General features: G+C 46.2%; 1 protein-coding gene across 5 annotated transcripts in view; it reads right to left on the bottom strand.

Moving 5' to 3' along the window:
• Positions 1–911: 911 nt before the first annotated feature.
• The window catches only part of CTBP1 (C-terminal binding protein 1), a 57,714-nt gene continuing 38,712 nt past the window's right edge, over positions 912–19,913 (bottom strand). For 4 of the 5 annotated variants that reach the window (XM_081911799.1, XM_081911803.1, XM_081911801.1 and 1 more), the window contains 7 exons: positions 16,227–16,371; positions 12,736–12,942; positions 10,714–10,928; positions 7,615–7,745; positions 5,225–5,352; positions 3,702–3,819; positions 912–1,994 (listed from right to left, as the gene is read on the bottom strand). In XM_081911799.1, coding sequence (XP_081767925.1) covers positions 1,808–1,994; positions 3,702–3,819; positions 5,225–5,352; positions 7,615–7,745; positions 10,714–10,928; positions 12,736–12,942; positions 16,227–16,371 — 1,131 coding nt within the window. In that variant the 3' untranslated portion in view covers positions 912–1,807. The remainder of the gene's footprint in view (positions 1,995–3,701; positions 3,820–5,224; positions 5,353–7,614; positions 7,746–10,713; positions 10,929–12,735; positions 12,943–16,226; positions 16,372–19,913) is intronic. The other variant, XM_081911800.1, reaches the window with a different exon arrangement.

Genomic DNA, 19,913 nt, shown 5'->3' with positions numbered 1-19,913 from the left:
CATGCATAGAAATGGTGATGAACCCTGAGCTGAGTTTGCTGGCAATATCTTGAGAGGCAGCCAAGCCTGTAGAAAATAAGACAGGCAGGCAGACAAGCCGCTTCCCAAATATATAGTAGATTGTCTGAAATCTAAATAATCTGGAGGGATGAGGGTTAAGAGGGAGTTAGGAAAGGGAGGGACAAAGCCATGATACGAAAATGTGGAAGCCATCATTTAATCAAAAGATAGGAATGTAATTACGAGATCTAAGGGGAAGAAGAAAAATGAAAATTTATGGGCATCAACAGAGCATATTCAAAACCCAACAGTATTGCAGGCTGCTCCTTTTGCAGAAAATAGTGTAAAATAAAGAGTGATCCTTTCACCAGGTTTTTACTTCACCATAATTTGCTTCAGTGGCTGATTGAGGTGAAGAAAGGATGGCGGGGAAGAGTGTATGAAATATGGAAATATTTCCAGTAGGATTGTGTTCCATATTTAATGCTCTTTCAAAACCAAAACTTTATGTCCCAAGATGTAAGAAAACCGATTCGCGTAGTTGGAAAAAATGAAACGAAAGCTGTTCTTTTCCAATACATCATTTCCAGCTTTCCAGTCAGTAAAAACAGGGATGTAGAAGCAGTCATTTTCCATTTGCTGTTAGATTTCAGCTTCCGTTTTCCTTAACCATTGACAACGGCTGCAAAGTACGGGGAGTCCGAGCTAAAGACCAAACATATTCCTATCCTTGCTGTAAAATACTGTATTTAAAAGAACTGCTTTTAATGATGTTGTTGTTCTTCTGAGAAAGCATTACAATAATCAGAGCAAAATAAACCTAGGCGTGAAGTATCCCTTAATCCTCATAAAAGATAAACAATCACCCAGAAATAAATATGTATATATACATATATATGGTGCACAGGGTATTTGTTTGGAATTTTTATTTCTTGAAAATAATAATTCATACAAATGGACACAGTCACAAACATGATTTTAACCCAAAATATTGCTAGCCTACCACATTACCAGGAAGGAATCCATGTAGGCAATGAAATGCAGCTACTTTTCAGTAGTCTAGTGCCTCTCTCAATCGCTCTCTCTTTCTCTCTCTGCATCCCACCAATAATATATATTAACCGGTGACAAAAAGCATAATGCTCGTTTATAAAAAAAACTTTATTTTGCACCTCAAAATCTCTTTGAAATGTCTTCATTCTGAAATAAGGGGAATTTGTGCCGAAATTAGGAGAAACTGTTTTTACTTTATTAAATTATTCTAAAAAAATAAGACAAGAAGGTAGAAAAAACAATGCACTGCGTGGCATAGAAAGAAAAATGGGAAAAATCGTTGTCCTGAGAAGTTCACCAACTGCTTCGCTTTTAGGCATTTTTAAACATATAAAAAAAAAAGGATCCCAAATCTCAAAAATGGTTTGTCGAATGCCTCCCTTATATATATATTTTTTTCTTGTTGACAACTAAGCAAACAAACCCTTGTTAATGTTCTAAAAACTGTACACAGACAAGTACATTCATGATATAATTAAACTACTAACTTCTCTGGCTTAACAAAGAACCCATAGGACACAGAAACAGTGAGTCAGGTCACTGAACAGGGACAAACTACATTTTTATATGGAGGAATAAAGTTTTCAAATCTTTCATCTCCCACCATTTCTCGTTATACTGCATTTTGGACCACTTTCTAAAACATAATATGGCCTCCTCTCTGTATGTTCATGATTTTGCATCTATTCAAAGTCCAATCGGTTTTCCGCACGCTTTCCACAGTTGCCCGTGCTGGGAATGATGTTTTCTTAGGCTACAACTGGTCGTTAGGGTGGTCTCTATCAGCTTCCGGTTTGACTGTCTGGCCCGGAGAAGGAGCGTGGGGAGGGTGGGCAACAGGAGGAAGCCCATGCGATAAGGACATGGCGTTGGGGACTATTCCTTCTACGGCGGTAGGTAGGCCAGGTGGAGCCACGCTGACGACCCCGGGAGGATACCTGCTGAGAGAAAGGAGAGCACGCGTCAGAGATCTGTTGAGACCCAGTGTGACTTTTTATTTTATTTTATTGTGCGTGTGGGTGAAGAAGCTTTCCTACAAAATTTAAGGAAGAGTACCGTATTTTTCGCCCTATAGGACACACTTTTCCCCCCTCCAAAAATGAAGGGGAAATGTGTGTGCGTCCTATGTGGCGAATGCAGGCTTTCGCTGAAGCCTGGAGAGCGAGAGGAGTCGGTGCGCACCGACCCCTCTCGCTCTCCAGCCTTCGCGGAGAGTTGCCTGCATGCCGAAGCCTGCGCGCGCTGAGCTCAGCGCGTCCAGACTTCACGGACCTTTCCCACGGCTTGCAGAGAGCTGCCTGTTTGGGGGCTGGGGTTGGGGGAAGCTCGGGCCAAATTAGGTGCGCCTTATGGGACGGTGCGTCCTATAGGGCGAAAAATACGGTAACTTGTAGCACAGGGACGCGGGTGGCGCTGTGGGTTAAACCAGAGCCTAGAGCTTGCTGATCAGAAGGTCGGCGGTTTGAATCCCCGCGACGGAGTGAGCTCCCATTGCTCAGTCCCTGCTCCTGCCAACCTAGCAGTTCGAAAGCACGTCAAAGTGCAAGTAGATAAATAAGTATCGCTCCAGCGGGAAGGTAAACGGCGTTTCCGTGTGCTGCTCTGGTTTGCCAGAAGCGGCTTAGTCATGCTGGCCCATGACCCGGAAAAACTCTGCGGACAAACGCCATCTCCCACGGCCAATATAGCAAGATGAGCACCGCAACCCCAGAGTCGGTCATGACTGGACCTTATGGTCAGGGGTCCCTTTACCTTTAACTTGTAGCACATGACAACTGTTGTCTAAGGCATATCTATCGACCTGGAAGTCAGATTCACTGACTGCATGAACATGAACAAAAGATCTCCAACCGGCAACTTTTAAGCTTTTAATCAGAAATGAAATCTTGCAAAGGAGTGCAACTGTGTACATAGGTAGCCAGAAGTAGAAATCCCATTAAAAAAGGAAAAAGTAGCTTAATACCACATTTAATAGCTCGCTTACTAAAGGAGGGCTGTTAACTATTCTGACACTCTTGCAGATAATGTTGCTGCCTCTCGGGAGAGGGGAGGTTATGGAGTGTCCCCCCCCCCCCCAATTTAGCAGCAACTACATGGGAGATCAGTCACTAGAGCATGAGGAGGCAAACTAAGGCCCGAGGGCCAGATTCGGTCCAATCACCTTCCAAATCCGGCCCACGGACGGTCCGGGAATCAGTGTGTTTTTACATGAGTAGAATGTGTCCTTTTATTTAAAATGCATCACTGGGTTATTTGTGGGGCATAGGAATTCGTTCAATTTTTTTTTCTTTTCCAAAATATAGTCCGGCACCCCACAAGGTGTGAGGGACAGTGGACCGGCCCCCTGCTGAAAAAGTTTGCAGACCCCTGCACTAGAGCCTCCCCCGATAAAATCTGGTTATTGTGGAGTACCAGCTGCCCCACCCCCACCCCCACATGTCCACAAGAGATTTGGTAGTTATAGCAATAGCATTTGATGGGAGTGGCATTTGACTCAAAATGTTAAAACCTTTTGAATCTCTTCTCCCCGAGTTGACGCTTCACAATGAAACCTCACCGTCAGCATGTCAACAGATATACATAGTGGATACTGTCTAGAGGTGACAAAAGGGAACGCCATTAAACTGGCTGCGAGATAACCTTCTTACCTGTATGCAGCGCCATTGAGCTCTGGGTGAACAACTCCTGGGTCCATGCTGGCCCAATGTGTAGCTGCAGTCAAATGTTCTTTGTTGACACAGTTCCTCAGGTTGTCTGGAATGCGACCTAGCCAGACAGTTAAATATTGCAGCGTAAGTAAACTTCGCATGTGCAAATAACGTCAGGTTAAAAATAAAATGCACGCAAATGTGTGCGACACGTTAATAATGGCCGTTTTTCATTGGCTGTTATCAGTCACCCGGTATGCCCCACGGAGAGCCTGAAGGTCCATAAATAGCAACACCCTAGAGGTCCCGGGCCCTAAGGAAGTTAGATTAGCTTCAACCAGAGCCAGGGCCTTCTCAACATTGGCTCCGGTCTGGTGGAATACTCTGCCTCATGAGACCAGGGCCCTGCAGGATCTGATTTCTTTCCGAAGGGCCTGTAAGACAGAGTTGTTCCGCCTGGCCTTTGGCTTGGAGCCAATTTGATTCTCTCCCCCTCTTTCTTTTTCCTTTTTCCTTTTCTCCTCCTGTGATGAGGCTGCATTTTAATATTTTAATGTTTCAATATTTTAATGTTGTATTTTAATTTTGTTTTTAAGTTGTATTAATTCAACTTGTTTTTATTATTGCTTGTTAGCCGCCCTGAGCCCGGCCTTGGCTGGGGAGGGTGAGGTATAAATAAAAATTATTATTATTATTATTATTATTTGGCAAGTTCTCTCCTGCGTTTGATATTAATCGCTATGAAGTGGTACCTTGAGTTACAAACGCCTCAGGTGACAAACGCCGCTAACCTGGAAGAGTTACCTAAAGTTGAGAACTTTACCCCAGGATAAGAACGAAAATCGTGTACCAGCCGCGCACGAACAGCAAGAGGCCCCATTAGCGAAAGCACACCTCTGGTTAAGAACAGTTTCAGGTTAAGAACGGACCTCCGGAACGTTTGTAACTAGAGGTACCACTGTAATACACCTAGGATCAGGTGTGCACCTGGTCCACACCACCTGCCGCAACAAAATGACCCCACACAACCTGACTTTGGTGAGGCTCCACCAGCTTTGTAACCTCAGCGGTGTTCAGTTCCCATTCAGAGTCGTGCTTAAAAGTCAACGTTTGCAAAGTTAGTAGTGCCACACTTAGCAAATGTTATTCCGAGCCAGTTTGGTATCCTTTGTACAGTGGTACCTCGGGTTACATACGCTTCAGGTGACATACGCTTCAGGTTACAGACTCCGCTAACCCAGAAATAGTGCTTCAGGTTAAGAACTTTGCTTCAGGATGAGAACATAAATCGTGCTCCGGCAGCGCGGCAGCAGCAGCAGGAGTCCCCATTAGCTAAAGTGGTGCTTCAGGTTAAGAACAGTTTCAGGTTAAGTACGGACCTCCGGAATGAATTAAGTACTTAACCCGAGGCACCACTGTACTACTGATGTTCTACATACAGAAGAACGGCATGCTCTGTTAAGCCAAAGGAACAGTCAGTAAAACAGTCGGTAAACGAACACTGAGGGGAACATGGCTGGCACCTGTGATAGCTTTCCGGATCTCTCGGGCTGCTTCTTCCCGCATCTCTATTGAGGCCTGCTCACTGTACCACGCAGCGTGGGGGGTACAGATCAGATTTGGCGCATCCTTCAGGGGACCCTGACTAAAGCTGAGAGAAAAAGGAAAGAAAGGTCTCATATACTGTACATCTTATACTGTAATTAATCATCATCATCATCATCTTCCTGAACAGAGGCTTTTGTGTGTTTACTAGGAATAAGTATAAAAAGGTAAAGGGATCCCTGACAGCTAAGTCCAGTCATGACCAACTCTGGGGTTGCGGCGCTCATCTTGCTCTATAGGCCGAGGGAGCCGGCGTTTGTCCACAGACAGCTTCCAAGTCATGTGGCCAGCATGACTAAGCCGCTTCTGGCGAACCAGAGCAGTGCACGGAAACGCCGTTGACCTTCCCGCCAGAGTGGTACCTATTTATCTACTTGCACTTTGACGTGCTTTCGAACTGCTAGGTTGGCAGGAGCAGGGACCGAGCAATGGGAGCTCACTCTGTGGCGGGGATTCGAACCGCCGACCTTCTGATCGGCAAGTCCCAGGCTCTGTGGTTTAACCCACAGCGCCACCCGCGTCCCCAAGAATAAGTATACACAGCCAGAAATGAACGGCAAACACCCACGACTTCCATTTCTCAACAGCACAGCCAGTGCTGAGGACAATGGGAACAACAACATGTGCATTTGAGGAAACAGTATTGAGACGGGGTTTGAAAGCCCAGAGTAGATGCTTCCGTAGAGTTCGCTGGAGGAAGATATATGTAATAAAACAGTAAGACAGCCATTTGCCTAGATATACAGAGAAGTACCGTATTTTTTGCTATATAAGACTCACTTTTTCCCTCCTAAAAAGTAAGGGGAAATGTGTGTACGTCTTATGGAGCGAATGCAGGTGGGCGGCTCTGCTCAGCGCTCCCTTTAAAGAGCCACATGGAGTGTGTGTGTGGCTCTTGGGGGCTTTTCCCTGAGGAGGGAGGAGGGCAGCCCTGGACTTAATGGTCAGGAGTCCCTTTACCTTTATCTTTTATTATGTGTGCTATTAGTTATATTGATGCCTGGTTATTTAGCATAATTACCGTATTTTTTGCTCTATAAGACTCATTTTTCCCCTCCTAAAAAGTAAGGGGAAATGTGTGTGCGTCTTATGGAGTGAATGCAGGCTATCCCAGAAGCCAGAACAGCAAGAGGGATTGCTGCTTTCACTGCGCAGCGATCCCTCTTGCTGTTCTGGCTTCTGAGATTCAGATTTATTTATTTTTCTTGTTTTCCTCCTCCAAAAACTAGGTGCGTCTTGTGGTCTGGTGCGTCTTATAGAGCGAAAAATACTGTATTTGTGGTAAACTTTGGGGAGAGTTAGTTCTGGAGTTGCTGGTTCTGTGGTAATATGAGAGGAACATGGTTCATTTGAACAGCTTCTCCTTGCCTTCATATCAAGTCTCAACCAGGTCAATATCTTGGCACCCCAAACAGATTTTGAAAGTATGAGTGAGCTGTATACTGGCGTGGGTGGAAAGGGATCAAACGGCATCTCTGAAGTATCTGTTCCTCACGACCTCACTGCTGACTGAATCCATGGAAGCTATCAAGGTGTTGTCTAAACTTTTGTGTGGAGCTGTTAGGTGCTCACGCATCAGCCAAAAACACTACCAGTATCTCAGAGCCCTGCAGGACAGAGAATATGGATGGAGGACAGGCCAAGCCATTTGCTACGAAATACACCTTTTACCCTTGGAAGATTGTGTAGAACCATTAATTTCCTACTAATCATTAGCAAGGGCGAGTTGAAGCTGCTGCTACTCGAACCAGTGGGCCAAAGGTGAGCAAAGACTGGTCACCAGGGGCACATAATTGATATTTTCTTTTTAATAAATAGCAGGAAACAACATATTCTGGGTCACTGCATATTCTGATAATAATCCAGAGATGCAAGTATAGGAGACACTCTAGGAAGGACCAGAAAATCTTCATTTGGAAAGTGGCGTTGTGGGTTAAACCACAGAGCCTAGGACTTGCTGATCAGAAGGTCGGCGGTTTGAATCCCCGCGATGGGGTGAACTCCCGTTGCTCGGTCCCCGCTCCTGCCAATCTAGCAGTTCGAAAGCACACCAGTGCAAGTAGATAAATAGGCACCGCTCCGGCGGGAAGGTAAACGGCGTTTCCGTGCGCTGCTCTGGTTCGCCAGAAGTGGCTTAGTCATGCTGGCCACATGACCCGGAAGCTGTACGCAGGCTCCCTCGGCCAATAAAGCGAGATGAGCGCCGCAACCCCAGAATCGGCCACGGCTGGACCTAATGGTCAGGGGTCCCTTTAAATTTTATTTTTGTTTAGCAATAGAACAGGCACTAAACAGGAAACCGAATCACCTGAATGGTTCTGACTCGTGTACATCCAAGGCTGCCCCTCGTATCCTTCCTTCCTTCAGGGCCTGTGCAAGTGCTTTTTCATCTACTAGCCCTCCTCGAGCCATGTTCACAAGGAAGGCTCCCTGTCGCATCTGCGGGAAGTTAAAATGCCAAGATTAAAAACGCGCGAAATAAAGTTGATGTTAGTAGAGGAACCAGCCGTCATTGGAACAGCCTACACCCCAAAGTGGACCACTCGCCTTACTACACGCTGGAAAAATGCTACAAAAATCTTCTTATAAACCAAGCTTAAAAGGTGAAAATAGCCAAGCGAAACTGCATCTTTATCATGGTTAAACTGAACAAGGCCCGGGGGGGTGAGGAGTAGGAGCATCAAACAGATTAATTTTTGCATTTGATAGATGTTTAAATGCTATAATGTAGCCAGTGTGGTGTAGTGGTTAAGAGCGGTGGACTTGTAATCTGGTGAACCGGGTTCAATTCCCCGCTCCTCCACATGCAGCTGCTGGGTGACCTTGGGCCAGTCACACTTCTCTGAAGTCTCTCAGCCCCACTCACCCCACAGAGTGTTTGTTGTGGGGGAGGAAGGGAAAGGAGAATGTTAGCCGCTTTGAGACTCCTTCGGGTAGTGATAAAGCGGGATATCAAATCCAAACTCTTCTTCTCTGCCTAAGGCAATACTGAAAGCAAACCTTAAAAATATGGGCAGTTTGATGCTTTAAAAATACTTTCCGTCTAGTTAACAGGACTTTTAAAATGTGTGCCCTGTTGTACTGCACTGAAGTCAGATGACAATTTATGAAATTTAAGACTGAATCGCTGAAAGGAACTGCCGTGGCTTTGGAGAAAGTGCACAGGCTGTTTCCTCTACCTTTCACAAGAAACTGAACCGATTTACTGCAAAAAAACCAACATTTTTTAAGGTAAAGTGAATAGAAATTACTAAAAACGAGACGTGTGAAAACAAGCACCCATTAGCAAACAAAATGTGTTTGCTTACTGAGGCAACAATGTAATTTTCTACTTGCCTTAACATATCAATGGAAACACTTAAAAGTTGTACCAAGTAGAACAGCACAGCTGTCGACATAAAAATAAGCGACATATTAATAACTTATCAGAACACCTTTGCATTCCAAGATCCTTTAGGAAAGTGGAAATATTTAATAAATTATAAAACTGACACAGACAATTGTAGTTTTCAGTAATACGCTTATGTCGATTTCCTGTTTCATCAAGAAGTTTCACGGCTTTCAGTAACTTGCAAGCAAACATATCCATAAAACTATGTTAATGTGATTCAACAAATGGCCAGCCCATAATGTTGAGATTTCTTGCTTGCTGAAACCCAATTAACCTGAAACCCAGAAAGCTGTAGAAACCAGTTTATGTGAAGCGTATGACTAGATAAAAGACAAATCATGAACTGCTTCAACAGAGAATCCATAGAATTAGCTGCGCAGCTAATTCTGCTGGTTGAAATAAAGAAAAGAAAAGGTTTATGGCACCTTAAAGATCAGAGCATTCATTCATACCAACATTTCTGCAGCACAGAATTGACACTGTAATTAATATAAAAAAAAGAATAAAACGACAATTTGAAGTACCTCATATGATTGCAGGAGCAGCAAGATAGCAACAGGTTAACTAATGCCTTTATATTTCTTTATCTGACATCCTGCTCTGTCCCACGGGCTCAAGACATCTCAGAGCAGCTTTTCTAAATGTTAATACCCCGTTTTCTGGGAATCAAAGCACAACTCTAAAAATCAGTGGAAAAACTAATGTGCCCTGAAAATGCCTGCTGAGATCAAGGTGGTTTTGCAACCTGCCTAAATAGAGGTTGCCTGCGGCTATTCCATATTCTGTTCATCACAGCTGAAAAGCCCTTCTGCCCAGTCACCAGACCTCTTAAAGCGGGGGGGGGGGGCACCCAGAAATGGATTGAATTCTCATGTTCTCGTGCAGGTTCACAGATGAAAAAGAGATTCTTGGAATTATTGCAGCACGAGTTTCCATGAACTAGGTGCCAATGCATCAAGTGGATGGTCTGATCACCAAACCTCAGAGAAGTGGCTGCATAATACAACAATTGTTGTTGTTGTTTAGTCGTTTAGCCGTGTCCGACTCTTCGTGACCCCATGGACCAGAGCACGCCAGGCACTCCCGTCTTCCACTGCCTCCCGCAGTTTGGTCAAACTCATGCTGGTAGCTTTGAGAACACTGTCCAACCATCTCGTCCTCTGTCGTCCCCTTCTCCTTGTGCCCTCCATCTTTCCCAACATCAGGGTCTTTTCCAGGGAGTCTTCTCTTCTCATGAGGTGGCCAAAGTATTGGAGCCTCAGCTTCAGGATCTGTCCTTCCAGTGAGCACTCAGGGCTGATTTCCTTCAGAATGGGTTTGATCTTCTTGCAGTCCATGGGACTCTCAAGAGTCTCCTCCAGCACCATAATTCAAAAGCATCAATTCTTTGGCGATCAGCCTTCTTTATGGTCCAGCTCTCACTTCCATACATCACCACTGGGGAAACCATAGCTTTAACTATACGGACCTTCGTTGGCAAGGGGATGTATCTGCTTTTTAAGAAATGGTTGTTTTGATTGGCAAGCATCCACTTCTGATAATGTAAGTTCAATAAAAACAAAATTACGGCTGTAAATGGTATGGGTGATCTGCAAACGTTTCAGGTGAAAGTCCAAAATTATTTCAAGTACTCTCCTCCGCCAGTAGCCTGGCAAATATTAGCACTGAACACAAGGGGGCAGTAGCCACTTAATCTACGAATTGAGATGTGCAGAAATTTTATCAGAAGGCAACTTTTCGGTTCACGAGTAAACAAAGATCCACATGATTAAACTGCAGTGGTAGGATGTGACATTTCTTCACTAAGTAGAACCTATTAATAGGACAGACGGCAGACAAAATTGATACCTGGTTGCCTGGCAGAACCGCCCGCCTCTCAATATACACTGTCACAATATATCTGCAAGTAAGTAAGTAAGTATCTCTAAGGCGATGTTTGTGAAGTTCTTAGAACACACAAAAATTGCTATGTAAGTGTTAACTCTTAACGTCACTGTGACATTATCCGAAACATACCTGTTTAATGGTGAAGTCGTTAATAAGGTGATGGTTGTGTTCGTTTAGGCTGCAGTGAAGGGTGACGCAGTCACTGTGGAACAACAAATCCTGCAAAGTCGTCACCCGCTGAAGTCCAAGAGCGCGTTCCATGCCATCTGAGAGGTACGGGTCGTAGAAAATGACATTGAAGCCGAAGGCTTTTGCACGTAGTGCAACCGCTTGGCCAACTCGTCCTGCGGGGAGGGGGAGAATTTGTTTTGTCTTACAACAAATATTGTTGAGGCAGGTATAAACAAACCCACCCATTCATGCAGATGGGGCTTGGATGCAATGTTAAACTACTGTATTTTTCACTCTATAAGACGCACCAGACCACAAAACGCACCTAGTTCTTTGGAGAAGGAAAACAAGAAAAAAAATATTCTGAATCTCAGAAGCCAGAAGAGCAAGAGGGATCGCTGCGCAGCGAAAGCAGCAATCCCTCTTGCTGTTCTGGCTTCTGTGATAGCTGCGCAGCCTGCATTCGCTCCATTAGACGCACACACATTTCCCCTTACTTTTTAGGAGGGAAAAAGTGAGTCTTATAAGGAAAAGCTTTTGCTTCTGCTTTCAATTAACCATGGTTTATTATCATCATCCCCAAAGCTGGATCTTAAATATGGTTTAGGACAGTGTTCTTCGATTGTGGGTCCCACCTGAGGGTAAGCTGGCCGAGGATATTGTCCAACAACATCTGGCTGAAGAACACTGGTTTAGCAGAATCGTAAACCAGGGTTTGACGTTTGCTTCTTTCCCTAAACCATAGTTAAGAATATCCAGTTTATCTGGGTCCAAGGATAACGCGTGGACATAATTAGTTGGAAGTGGAAGCAAACCCTTCTCATCTACTCCTCCTCATGGTTGCAGCGGAAGAAGAGAAGGGAGCTCACAAAGAAGAGGACCATTCGTATTATGCTAAGCCATAGTTTAGTGTTACGTCAGAATGAGGTCACAGAGTACGTACACAGTAGTCCAACTTAAAGAGTTCTAATGAAACATAGGGGCAGGGAATGGAGAAGAGAAATTTCCAGTTCCATTAGGAAAACATCACTGTTACTCTTCCACCCCTCCCCAAACTTTGTGTAGACTTTTGCCCACTATGGTTCAACAAACTTATTTCTGCTACAGAGTGACAGGGCGGTTCTGGAATACATTTTAGAAATGAACTACTGAGCAAAATGGGACGCGGGTGGCGCTGTGGGTTAAACCACAGAGCCTGGGACTTGCTGAACAGAAGGTCGGTGGTTTGAATCCCCACGACGGCGTAAGCTCCTGTTGCTCGGTCCCAGCTCCTGCCAACCTAGCAGTTCCAAAGCACGTCAAAGTGCAAGTAGATAAATAGGTACCGCTCTGGCGGGAAGGTAAACGGCGTTTCTGTGCGCTGCTCTGGTTCGCCAGAAGTGGCTTAGTCATGCTGGCCACATGACCCGGAAGCTGGATGCCGGCTCCCTCGGCCTATAGAGTGATATGAGCGCCGCAACCCCAGAGTCGTCCGCAACTGGACCTAATGGTCAGGGGTCCCTTTACCTTACTGAGCAAAATACAGTGGCACCTCGGTTTACGAACTTACTCCATTCCTGAAGTCTGTTCTTAAACTGAATCCGTTCTTAAACCGAGGCGCACTTTCCCTAATGAGGCCTCCCGCCGCCAGTGCCCTTCCACAGTTCGGTTTCTGTTTGTAGACCAAGGTAAAGTTCACAAACCGGGACACTACTTCCGGTTTTGCAGAGTTCGTAAACCGAATCGTTCATAAACAGGACTATTCTTAAACTGAGGTACCACTGTAGAGGGGTAGATACCTGGTCTTGGTAACGCAGACAATAGGTTTGGAGCATCTTAGGGCACTAGCTAACCCAGGGCAGCGATTCTAAATAGGATACCATCATCCCTAGCAGTTTGTTAGGGTCCCGATTAGCCTCAAGCCACAACAGTGGATGCATTTAAATAACAGACAGACTTTATATGCAAAGAGCAGAGAGCAAGACAACAGGGCTGGCCTACCTAACCCTATAATGCCCAAGGTCTCCCCTCGGATTCTTGCAGCCCCAGAAGCCACTTCCCGGATCTGCTCCACGCTCTGCACCCTCGTGCCTTCTCGCAAGGCCTGATGAAGCCAGGTGGTTCGTCTGTACAGGTTCAAGATGTGGCACATTGTAGAGTCTGCTGTCTCTTCCACGGATGCAGCCGGAACATTGCACACTGCAATCCCTTAAATAATAATTAGAAAAAAACACAATGTGTTGAATCCTAGGGTGGCTCCAGAATGCCACGGAAACACACACACCGCCCCAGCATCTTTATGAATTCAACCAGCCCCTGGCCCTCAGAGATGTTTGGAAAGGCATATACTATTAACCACCTAAAGCAGGCATAGGCAAACTCGGCCCTCCAGCTGTTTTGGGACTACAGTTCCCATCATCCCTGACCACTGGTCCAGTTAGCTAGGGATGATGGGAGTTGTAGTCCCAAAACAGCTGGAGGGCCGAGTTTTCTGATGCCTGACCTAAAGCAAAACTATGCACCTTTCCAACGATTAAGAAATAAACTCTTGCTTTGGGAAGGGCAGGGGAGAGTGGAGCCAGATATAAACAGTTGCTCCAGGGATGGGACCAAGACTCACTTGACAGAATTTAGTTTCTAGGATGCTCCAAGGTTGTGATCCAGGCGTAGCTGACCTGTGGTCCTCCAGACCAGGCATGGTCAGCATGCTCAGCCATCTGCTGAGGGCTCAAGAACCCTCCATGACGTGGGGCTGTGAGGAGCTGGGAGTCATGGAGGTGGATGGGAGGTGGCATGGAAGATGCCTTGACCAAGAGCCCTTCAAAACCCAGAGCCAACACTGCTACAGATCATAAGAGTTTGGGAGGGACCACAAAGATCATTTACTTCAATCCCCCAGAGTGCAAGAATCTTTTGCCCAATGTGGGGCTCGAATCTACAGCCCTGGGTTAAGAATCTCATGCTCGGCCCTGTATACCTGAAGGAGTGTCTCCATCCCCATTATTCTGCCCAGACACTGAGGTCCAGCGCTGAGGGCCTTCTGGCAGTTCCCTCACTGCAAGAAGCCATGTTATAGGAAACCAGGCAGAGGGCCTTCTCGGTGGTGGCACCCACCCTGTGGAACGCCCTCCCAGCAGATATCAAAGCGATAAACAACTACCAGACTTTTAGAAGACATCTGAAGGCAGCCCTGTTTAGGGCAGCTTTTAATGTTTAATAGGTTAATGTATTTTAATATTCTGTTGGAAGCCGCCCAGAGTGGCTGGGGAAACCGAGCCAGACAGGCAGGGTATAAATACAGTGGTGCCTCGGGTTAAGTACTTAATTTGGTCCGGAGGTCCGTACTTAACCTGAAACTGTTCTTAACCTGAAGCACCACTTTAGCTTATGGGGCCTCCTGCTGCCGCTGCGCCGTCGGAGCACGATTTCTGTTCTCATCCTGAAGCAAAGTCCTTAACCCGAATTACTATTTCTGGGTTAGCAGAGTCTGTAACCTGAAGTGTATGTAACCTGAAGCGTATGTAACCCGAGGTACCTCTGTAATAAATAAATAAATAATAATAATGCTCTACCAGCCGCAGCCGGCATGACTTATGGTCAGGATTAATGGGGCAGTGCAGCCCAGCAGGAGCTGGGAGGCAAGGCCACAAGTTAACCACCTATACCTTCACTGTCTGCAACAGAGATGACACAAACATGCAATGAAGCTGGGCTACGCTTCACAGCAACGTTACCACAGCAAAACCTTCCATAAGTTTTTGAGTCAATGTCCACAGCCAGAGATTTTGGTGCAAGAGTGCGCTGGGAGGGGGCAGCCTAAGTCAACGCCTAAATATAAATAGTGCAAGCCCCTTGTGTTCACAGATGTGCTTTTGATCCAGTGCATGCCTCCATTAACAGAAGAAAGGAAGAATATTCCCCCTTCCCTTCTGTAACCTCCAGCTCACATCAAACGCTGAAGACTTGCTCCAGAGTGGGGGGATCCTCCAACAGGATGGAAGGTGCCATGGCTGGGGGGGGGAAAGGACAAACTGGCAAAAATCCCCCTCCCCTCCTCTTCCATTAGCGGGTGGCGCTGTGGGTTTTACCACTGAGCCTAGGACTTGCCAATCAGAAGGTCGGCGGTTTGAATCCCCGCGACGGGGTGAGGTCCCGTTGTTCGGTCCCTGCTCCTGCCAACCTAGCCGTTCGAAAGCATGTCAAAGTGCAAGTAGATAAATAGGTACCACTCCGGCGGGAAGGTAAACGGTGTTTCTGTGCGCTGCTCTGTTTCACCAGAAGCGGCTTAGTCATGCTGGCCACATGACCCAGAAGCTGTTTGCGGACAAACGCCGGCTCCCTCGGCCTATAGAGCGAAATGAGCGCGCAACCCCCGAGTCGGTCACGACTGGACCTAATGGTCAGGGGTCCCTTTACCTTTACGTTGGGTCAAAAGTCCTTTGGCTGGGTTGGGATGATATGAGATTGGGGGGCAATTCCCATCTCTTGCGGGGGCGCAATTAGTGCCAGCACCATCCGTTAAGAGTTTGGGTGTAATCTTCGACACCTCCCTTTCCATGGAGCCGCAGATTGCAGCTATAAAAAAGGCAGCATTTTTTCACCTCCGCCAAGCTAAACCGTTTGCTCCTTACCTCTCTCGCCCTGACCTAGCCACTGTTATCTACGTGACGGTCACCTCCAGACTGGATTATTGTAACTGGCTCTACGTGGGGCTGCCCTTGAGACTGACCCAGAAACTCCAGGGGTGCAGAATGCCGTGGCGAGACTTCTTACGGGGTCTTCGCTGCGAGATCACATCCACCCGGTGCTATACCAGCTGCACTGGCTCCCGGTGGAGTACAGGATCAGGTTTAAGGTGCTGGTTTTAACCTTTAAAGCCCTATACGGCCTAGGACCCTCGTACCTACGGGACCGCCTCTCCTGGTATGTCCCACAGAGGAACTTACAGTCTTCAAACAAAAACATCCTGAAGGTCCCAGGCCACAGAGAGGTTAGGCTGGCCTCAACCAGAGCCAGGGCCTTTTCAGCTGTGGCCCCGATCTGGTGGAACACTCTGTCACAAGAGACTAGGGCCCTGCGGGACTTGACATCTTTCCGCAGGGCCTGCAAGACAGAGCTGTTCCACCAGGCCTTTGGCCAGGGCACAGCCTGACCCCCTCCTTTGGCTATCCTCACAGAACTCTAGCCCAATGGTTGCCATTAATCTGATTTGAACTGATTTTATAATGAAATGATTTTAGAATGTTGTATTATTTTACGGTTGTTAGCTGCCCTGAGCCCGGCTTCGGCTGGGGAGGGCAGGATATAAATAAAAATTTATTTTGATTTATTTATTTTTGTGAGCACCAACTGGAGTACCCTTACTTGAGTTATTTAATTAATTTCAAGAGTACCACACTTAAGTGCAACCTTCAAACACGTCAGCAAAGTTTGAACACCAACCCCCTTTGAGTTTCTACATAAAATTTCACAGACGTGAATTAATGACATACCTAAATCGCCAGCAGATTTAATATCAATGTTATCAAAACCACTTCCAATTCTAACGATTATTCGAAGTGCTTTAAACTTCTCCAGGTCTTCACGGGTTAAAGTGATGGTGTGGTACATCAGGGCGCCCACTGCTTCATTTAGTACCTGGAAAACAAAGGCAAACACAATTTGGTTACGTTCTCAACACGCCCTCCAGAATCCCAATTCCTGGGGTACATGCCATCGCCTCCAATAGTCTGGTCATCTCTCAAGGGAGAATTTCAAGGTGCGGTTGCAGCAGAATGGATAGCAAAATGATTGCCTGAGACTTACTGTTCACTTGAGAAACCTGTTCACAAATGCTACTATATTTTGCTAGTTCCCCCTGGGAGGTACACCAGGCAGGAGCATCAATGGCATGTCGCTGCATACACCCATAATAAAATGGCAGTGTGAATGGGCCCTTACTTATTATTCATTGTTAAAGGTAAAGGTAAAGGTACCCCTGCCCGTACGGGCCAGTCTTGCCAGACTCTGGGGTTGTGCGCCCATCTCACTTAAGAGGCCAGGGGCCAGCGCTGTCCGGAGACACTTCCGGGTCACGTGGCCAGCGTGACAAAGCTGCATCTGGCGAGCCAGAGCCGCACACGGAAACGCCGTTTACCTTCCCGCTGGTAAGCGGTCCCTATTTATCTACTTGCACTTTGAAGTGCTTTCGAACTGCTAGGTTGGCAGGTGCTGGGACCGAGCAGCGGGAGCGCACCCCGCCGCAGGGATTCGAACCGCCGACCTTTCGATCGGCAAGTCCTAGGCGCTGAGGCTTTAACCCACAGCGCCACCTGCACAAGTAAAACCGAAGCGTAAGAGTTTAGCCAACGGCTGAACACACTCTCAGCCCTGACACTTCAATGGGAAAACCAGGCTGCAACGCAATGTGCTCATACACGTCAGAGTAAGCTCCTCTGAATGCAACGGAGCTTATTTCTGAAGAGACAGTGTACAGGATTTACACTTACTTTCTTTGTGCCGTTTTAACCTGGTAAAATAGGGACGTGGATGGCGCTGTGGGTTAAACCACAGAGCCTAGGACTAGCCGATCAGAAGGTCGGCGGTTCGAATCCCTGCGACGTGGTGAGCTCGGTCCCGGCTCCTGCCAACCTAGCAGTTCAAAAGCACGTCAAAGTGCAAGTAGTTAAATAGGTACCGCTCTGGCAGGAAGGTAAACAGCATTTCCGTGCGCTGCTCTGGTTCGCCAGAAGCGGGTTAGTTATGCTGGCCACATGACCCGGAAGCTGTACGCCGGCTCCCTCGGCCTATAGAACGAGATGAGCACCGCAACCCCAGAGTCGGTCACGACTGGACCTAATGGTCAGGGGCCCCCTTACCTTTAACCTGGCAAAATACCATGGATTAAGATGTTACGTACTTGGTAATCTGACTGCTCTGGACCCGGTGCCCACCAACAGTCTGAGGTGCAGGTTTTGTTTTTAGCATCATGGCAAATCTCAAGACATTTATCAGTTGTTTAAGGCAAGAAAAAAGCCTTTGGGGAAATAAAGCAAAATAGAAAAATAGAGCAAAGCAACCGAAGTGTTTTCTTGTGGAGCTATTAGCACTGTGGAGAACGGTTGTTCCTTTCTGATCCTTTAACTTTTACTAAAAAGCATAACACAAATAAAACAACTGAAAGGCAGGTCCCATCCCTACCTATCCTTCGAAGTAAAATAACTCTAGAGATAGGCATTATGCAAAGAGCTCCAAAGCGAGCCAAGATTTTATGTTCCAAAACATCATCTGGTGTCAATTTATACAAGAGGCATCTAAGGTCACGAAGAATTTCCCATCAGCTCTCCAATAAGTGGTCGGCTGGCAAGAGTTTCTCTTGCTGTCAATAGTTTCCTTATTTCTCGAAAAGAGTAACAAAAAGAAACCACACCTCTATAAGGATCAAAATTGCCATAAGCACATCCAATGGCACAACTGGTACCAATTGGGGTTTTGCCATCTCCCATTCCACCTTGTGGAATGCAGATGACACAACCTTGATGGCAGAAAGTGAGGAGGAATTAAAGAACCTTTTAATGAGGGTGAAAGAGGAGAGCGCAAAATATGGTCTGAAGCTCAACATCAAAAAAAGTAAGATCATGGCCACTGGTCCCATCACCTCCTGGCAAATAGAAGGGGAAGAAATGGAGGCAGTGAGAGATTTTACTTTCTGTGGGGCACCGGAATCGTTGCATCACATAATTCTTGATTGTGCTTTTCACTTATCTTGCTCAATATCTTAAGGGAATTGCCGATGATATGACTGAAGCCAAACTGAGATATCTATTAAATGATGATGACCCCCTAAGATCACTCATGGTTGCCAGATTCTTGATCAGCGTCCTATCCCTAAAGAAGAGAAACGGACTCTTGTGTGGCTCGGATAATCCCTTTAAACCATGATCTATGTTTTAGGATGTAATTAGGTGATATCACCATTGATGTCTTCTATTAATTTATGAGCAGAGGGCGATGTTTATGTTACAAATTTATTGTAATGTATGATGTTGGTCTTTTGTTTTTGTTTTGCTTTGGTTCTTGTCTGTTTTTTTCTAAGTTTTGGCAGTTTTAAATTTGGAGGTTCAAGTACATTATGGTGGTATGGGAAACTGTCGTGTGACGGGCCAATGGCCGTAATAAAGATCAATCCAATCCAAAATCTTGGGCTCCATGATCACTGCAGATGGTGACAGCAGCCACGAAATTAAAAGACGCCTGCTTCTTGGGAGAAAAGCAATGACAAACCTAGACAGCATCTTAAAAAGCAGAGACATCCCCTTGCCAACGAAGGTCCATATAGTAAAAGCTATGGTTTTCCCAGTAGTGATGTATGGAAGTGAGAGCTGGACCATAAAGAAGGCTGATCGCCAAAGAATTGATACTTTTGAAGCATGGTGCTGGAGGAGACTCTTGAGAGTCCCATGGACTGCAAGAAGATCAAACCTCTCCATTCTTAAGGAAATCAGCCCTGACTGCTGACTGGAAGGACAGATCGTGAAGCTGAGGCTCCAATACTTTGGCCACCTCATGGGAGGAGAAGACTCCCTGGAAAAGACCCTGAAGTTGGGAAAGTTGGAGGGCACAAGGAGAAGGGGATGACAGAGGATGAGATGGTTGGGCAGTGTTCTCGAAGCTACCAGCATGAGTTTGACCAAACTGCAGGAGGCAGTGGAAGACAGGAGTGCCTGGCGTGCTCTGGTTCTTGGGGTCATGAAGAGTCGGACATGACTAAACAACAATTCCACCTTGTTCCCATCACACTGTTGCTGCAGCCACTGTGCAGAGACAGAAGAGATGAATAGGATCAGCTGCTAGGCTTAATGCACACCTCTGGCTGCTCTCCATTCTTCAGCATAAGTTCTCCTTTGCCTCTTCTTTTGGCTGCCAACTCTACCTGCATCCAAGAGGCTGAAGAAAGCCTACAGCTTGTTTCAGAAAAACAAAGGAAAGCATAGCATGGGAGCTCCCCCAAAATATTAACTCTTTTCCCCCAGGGACTTCTGCCCAGCAGGACGTGCATTAAAGGAGCACTTTTCAAATCTGCACAGGCCTCATTTCTTCACATTTTAGCCCTAAGCTCCCAGATGGCTCACTAAAAGCTCCTGAGATGGCGTACAAAACACATGAAAATAATGTACCATATTAAGGGCAGTGCTTTTTTT

This window comes from Podarcis melisellensis (assembly GCF_964234715.1).
Source record: "Podarcis melisellensis genome assembly, chromosome: 5".
NCBI classification, from domain to species: domain Eukaryota; kingdom Metazoa; phylum Chordata; class Lepidosauria; order Squamata; family Lacertidae; genus Podarcis; species Podarcis melisellensis.
This window is presented reverse-complemented; position numbering and strand designations above follow the sequence as displayed.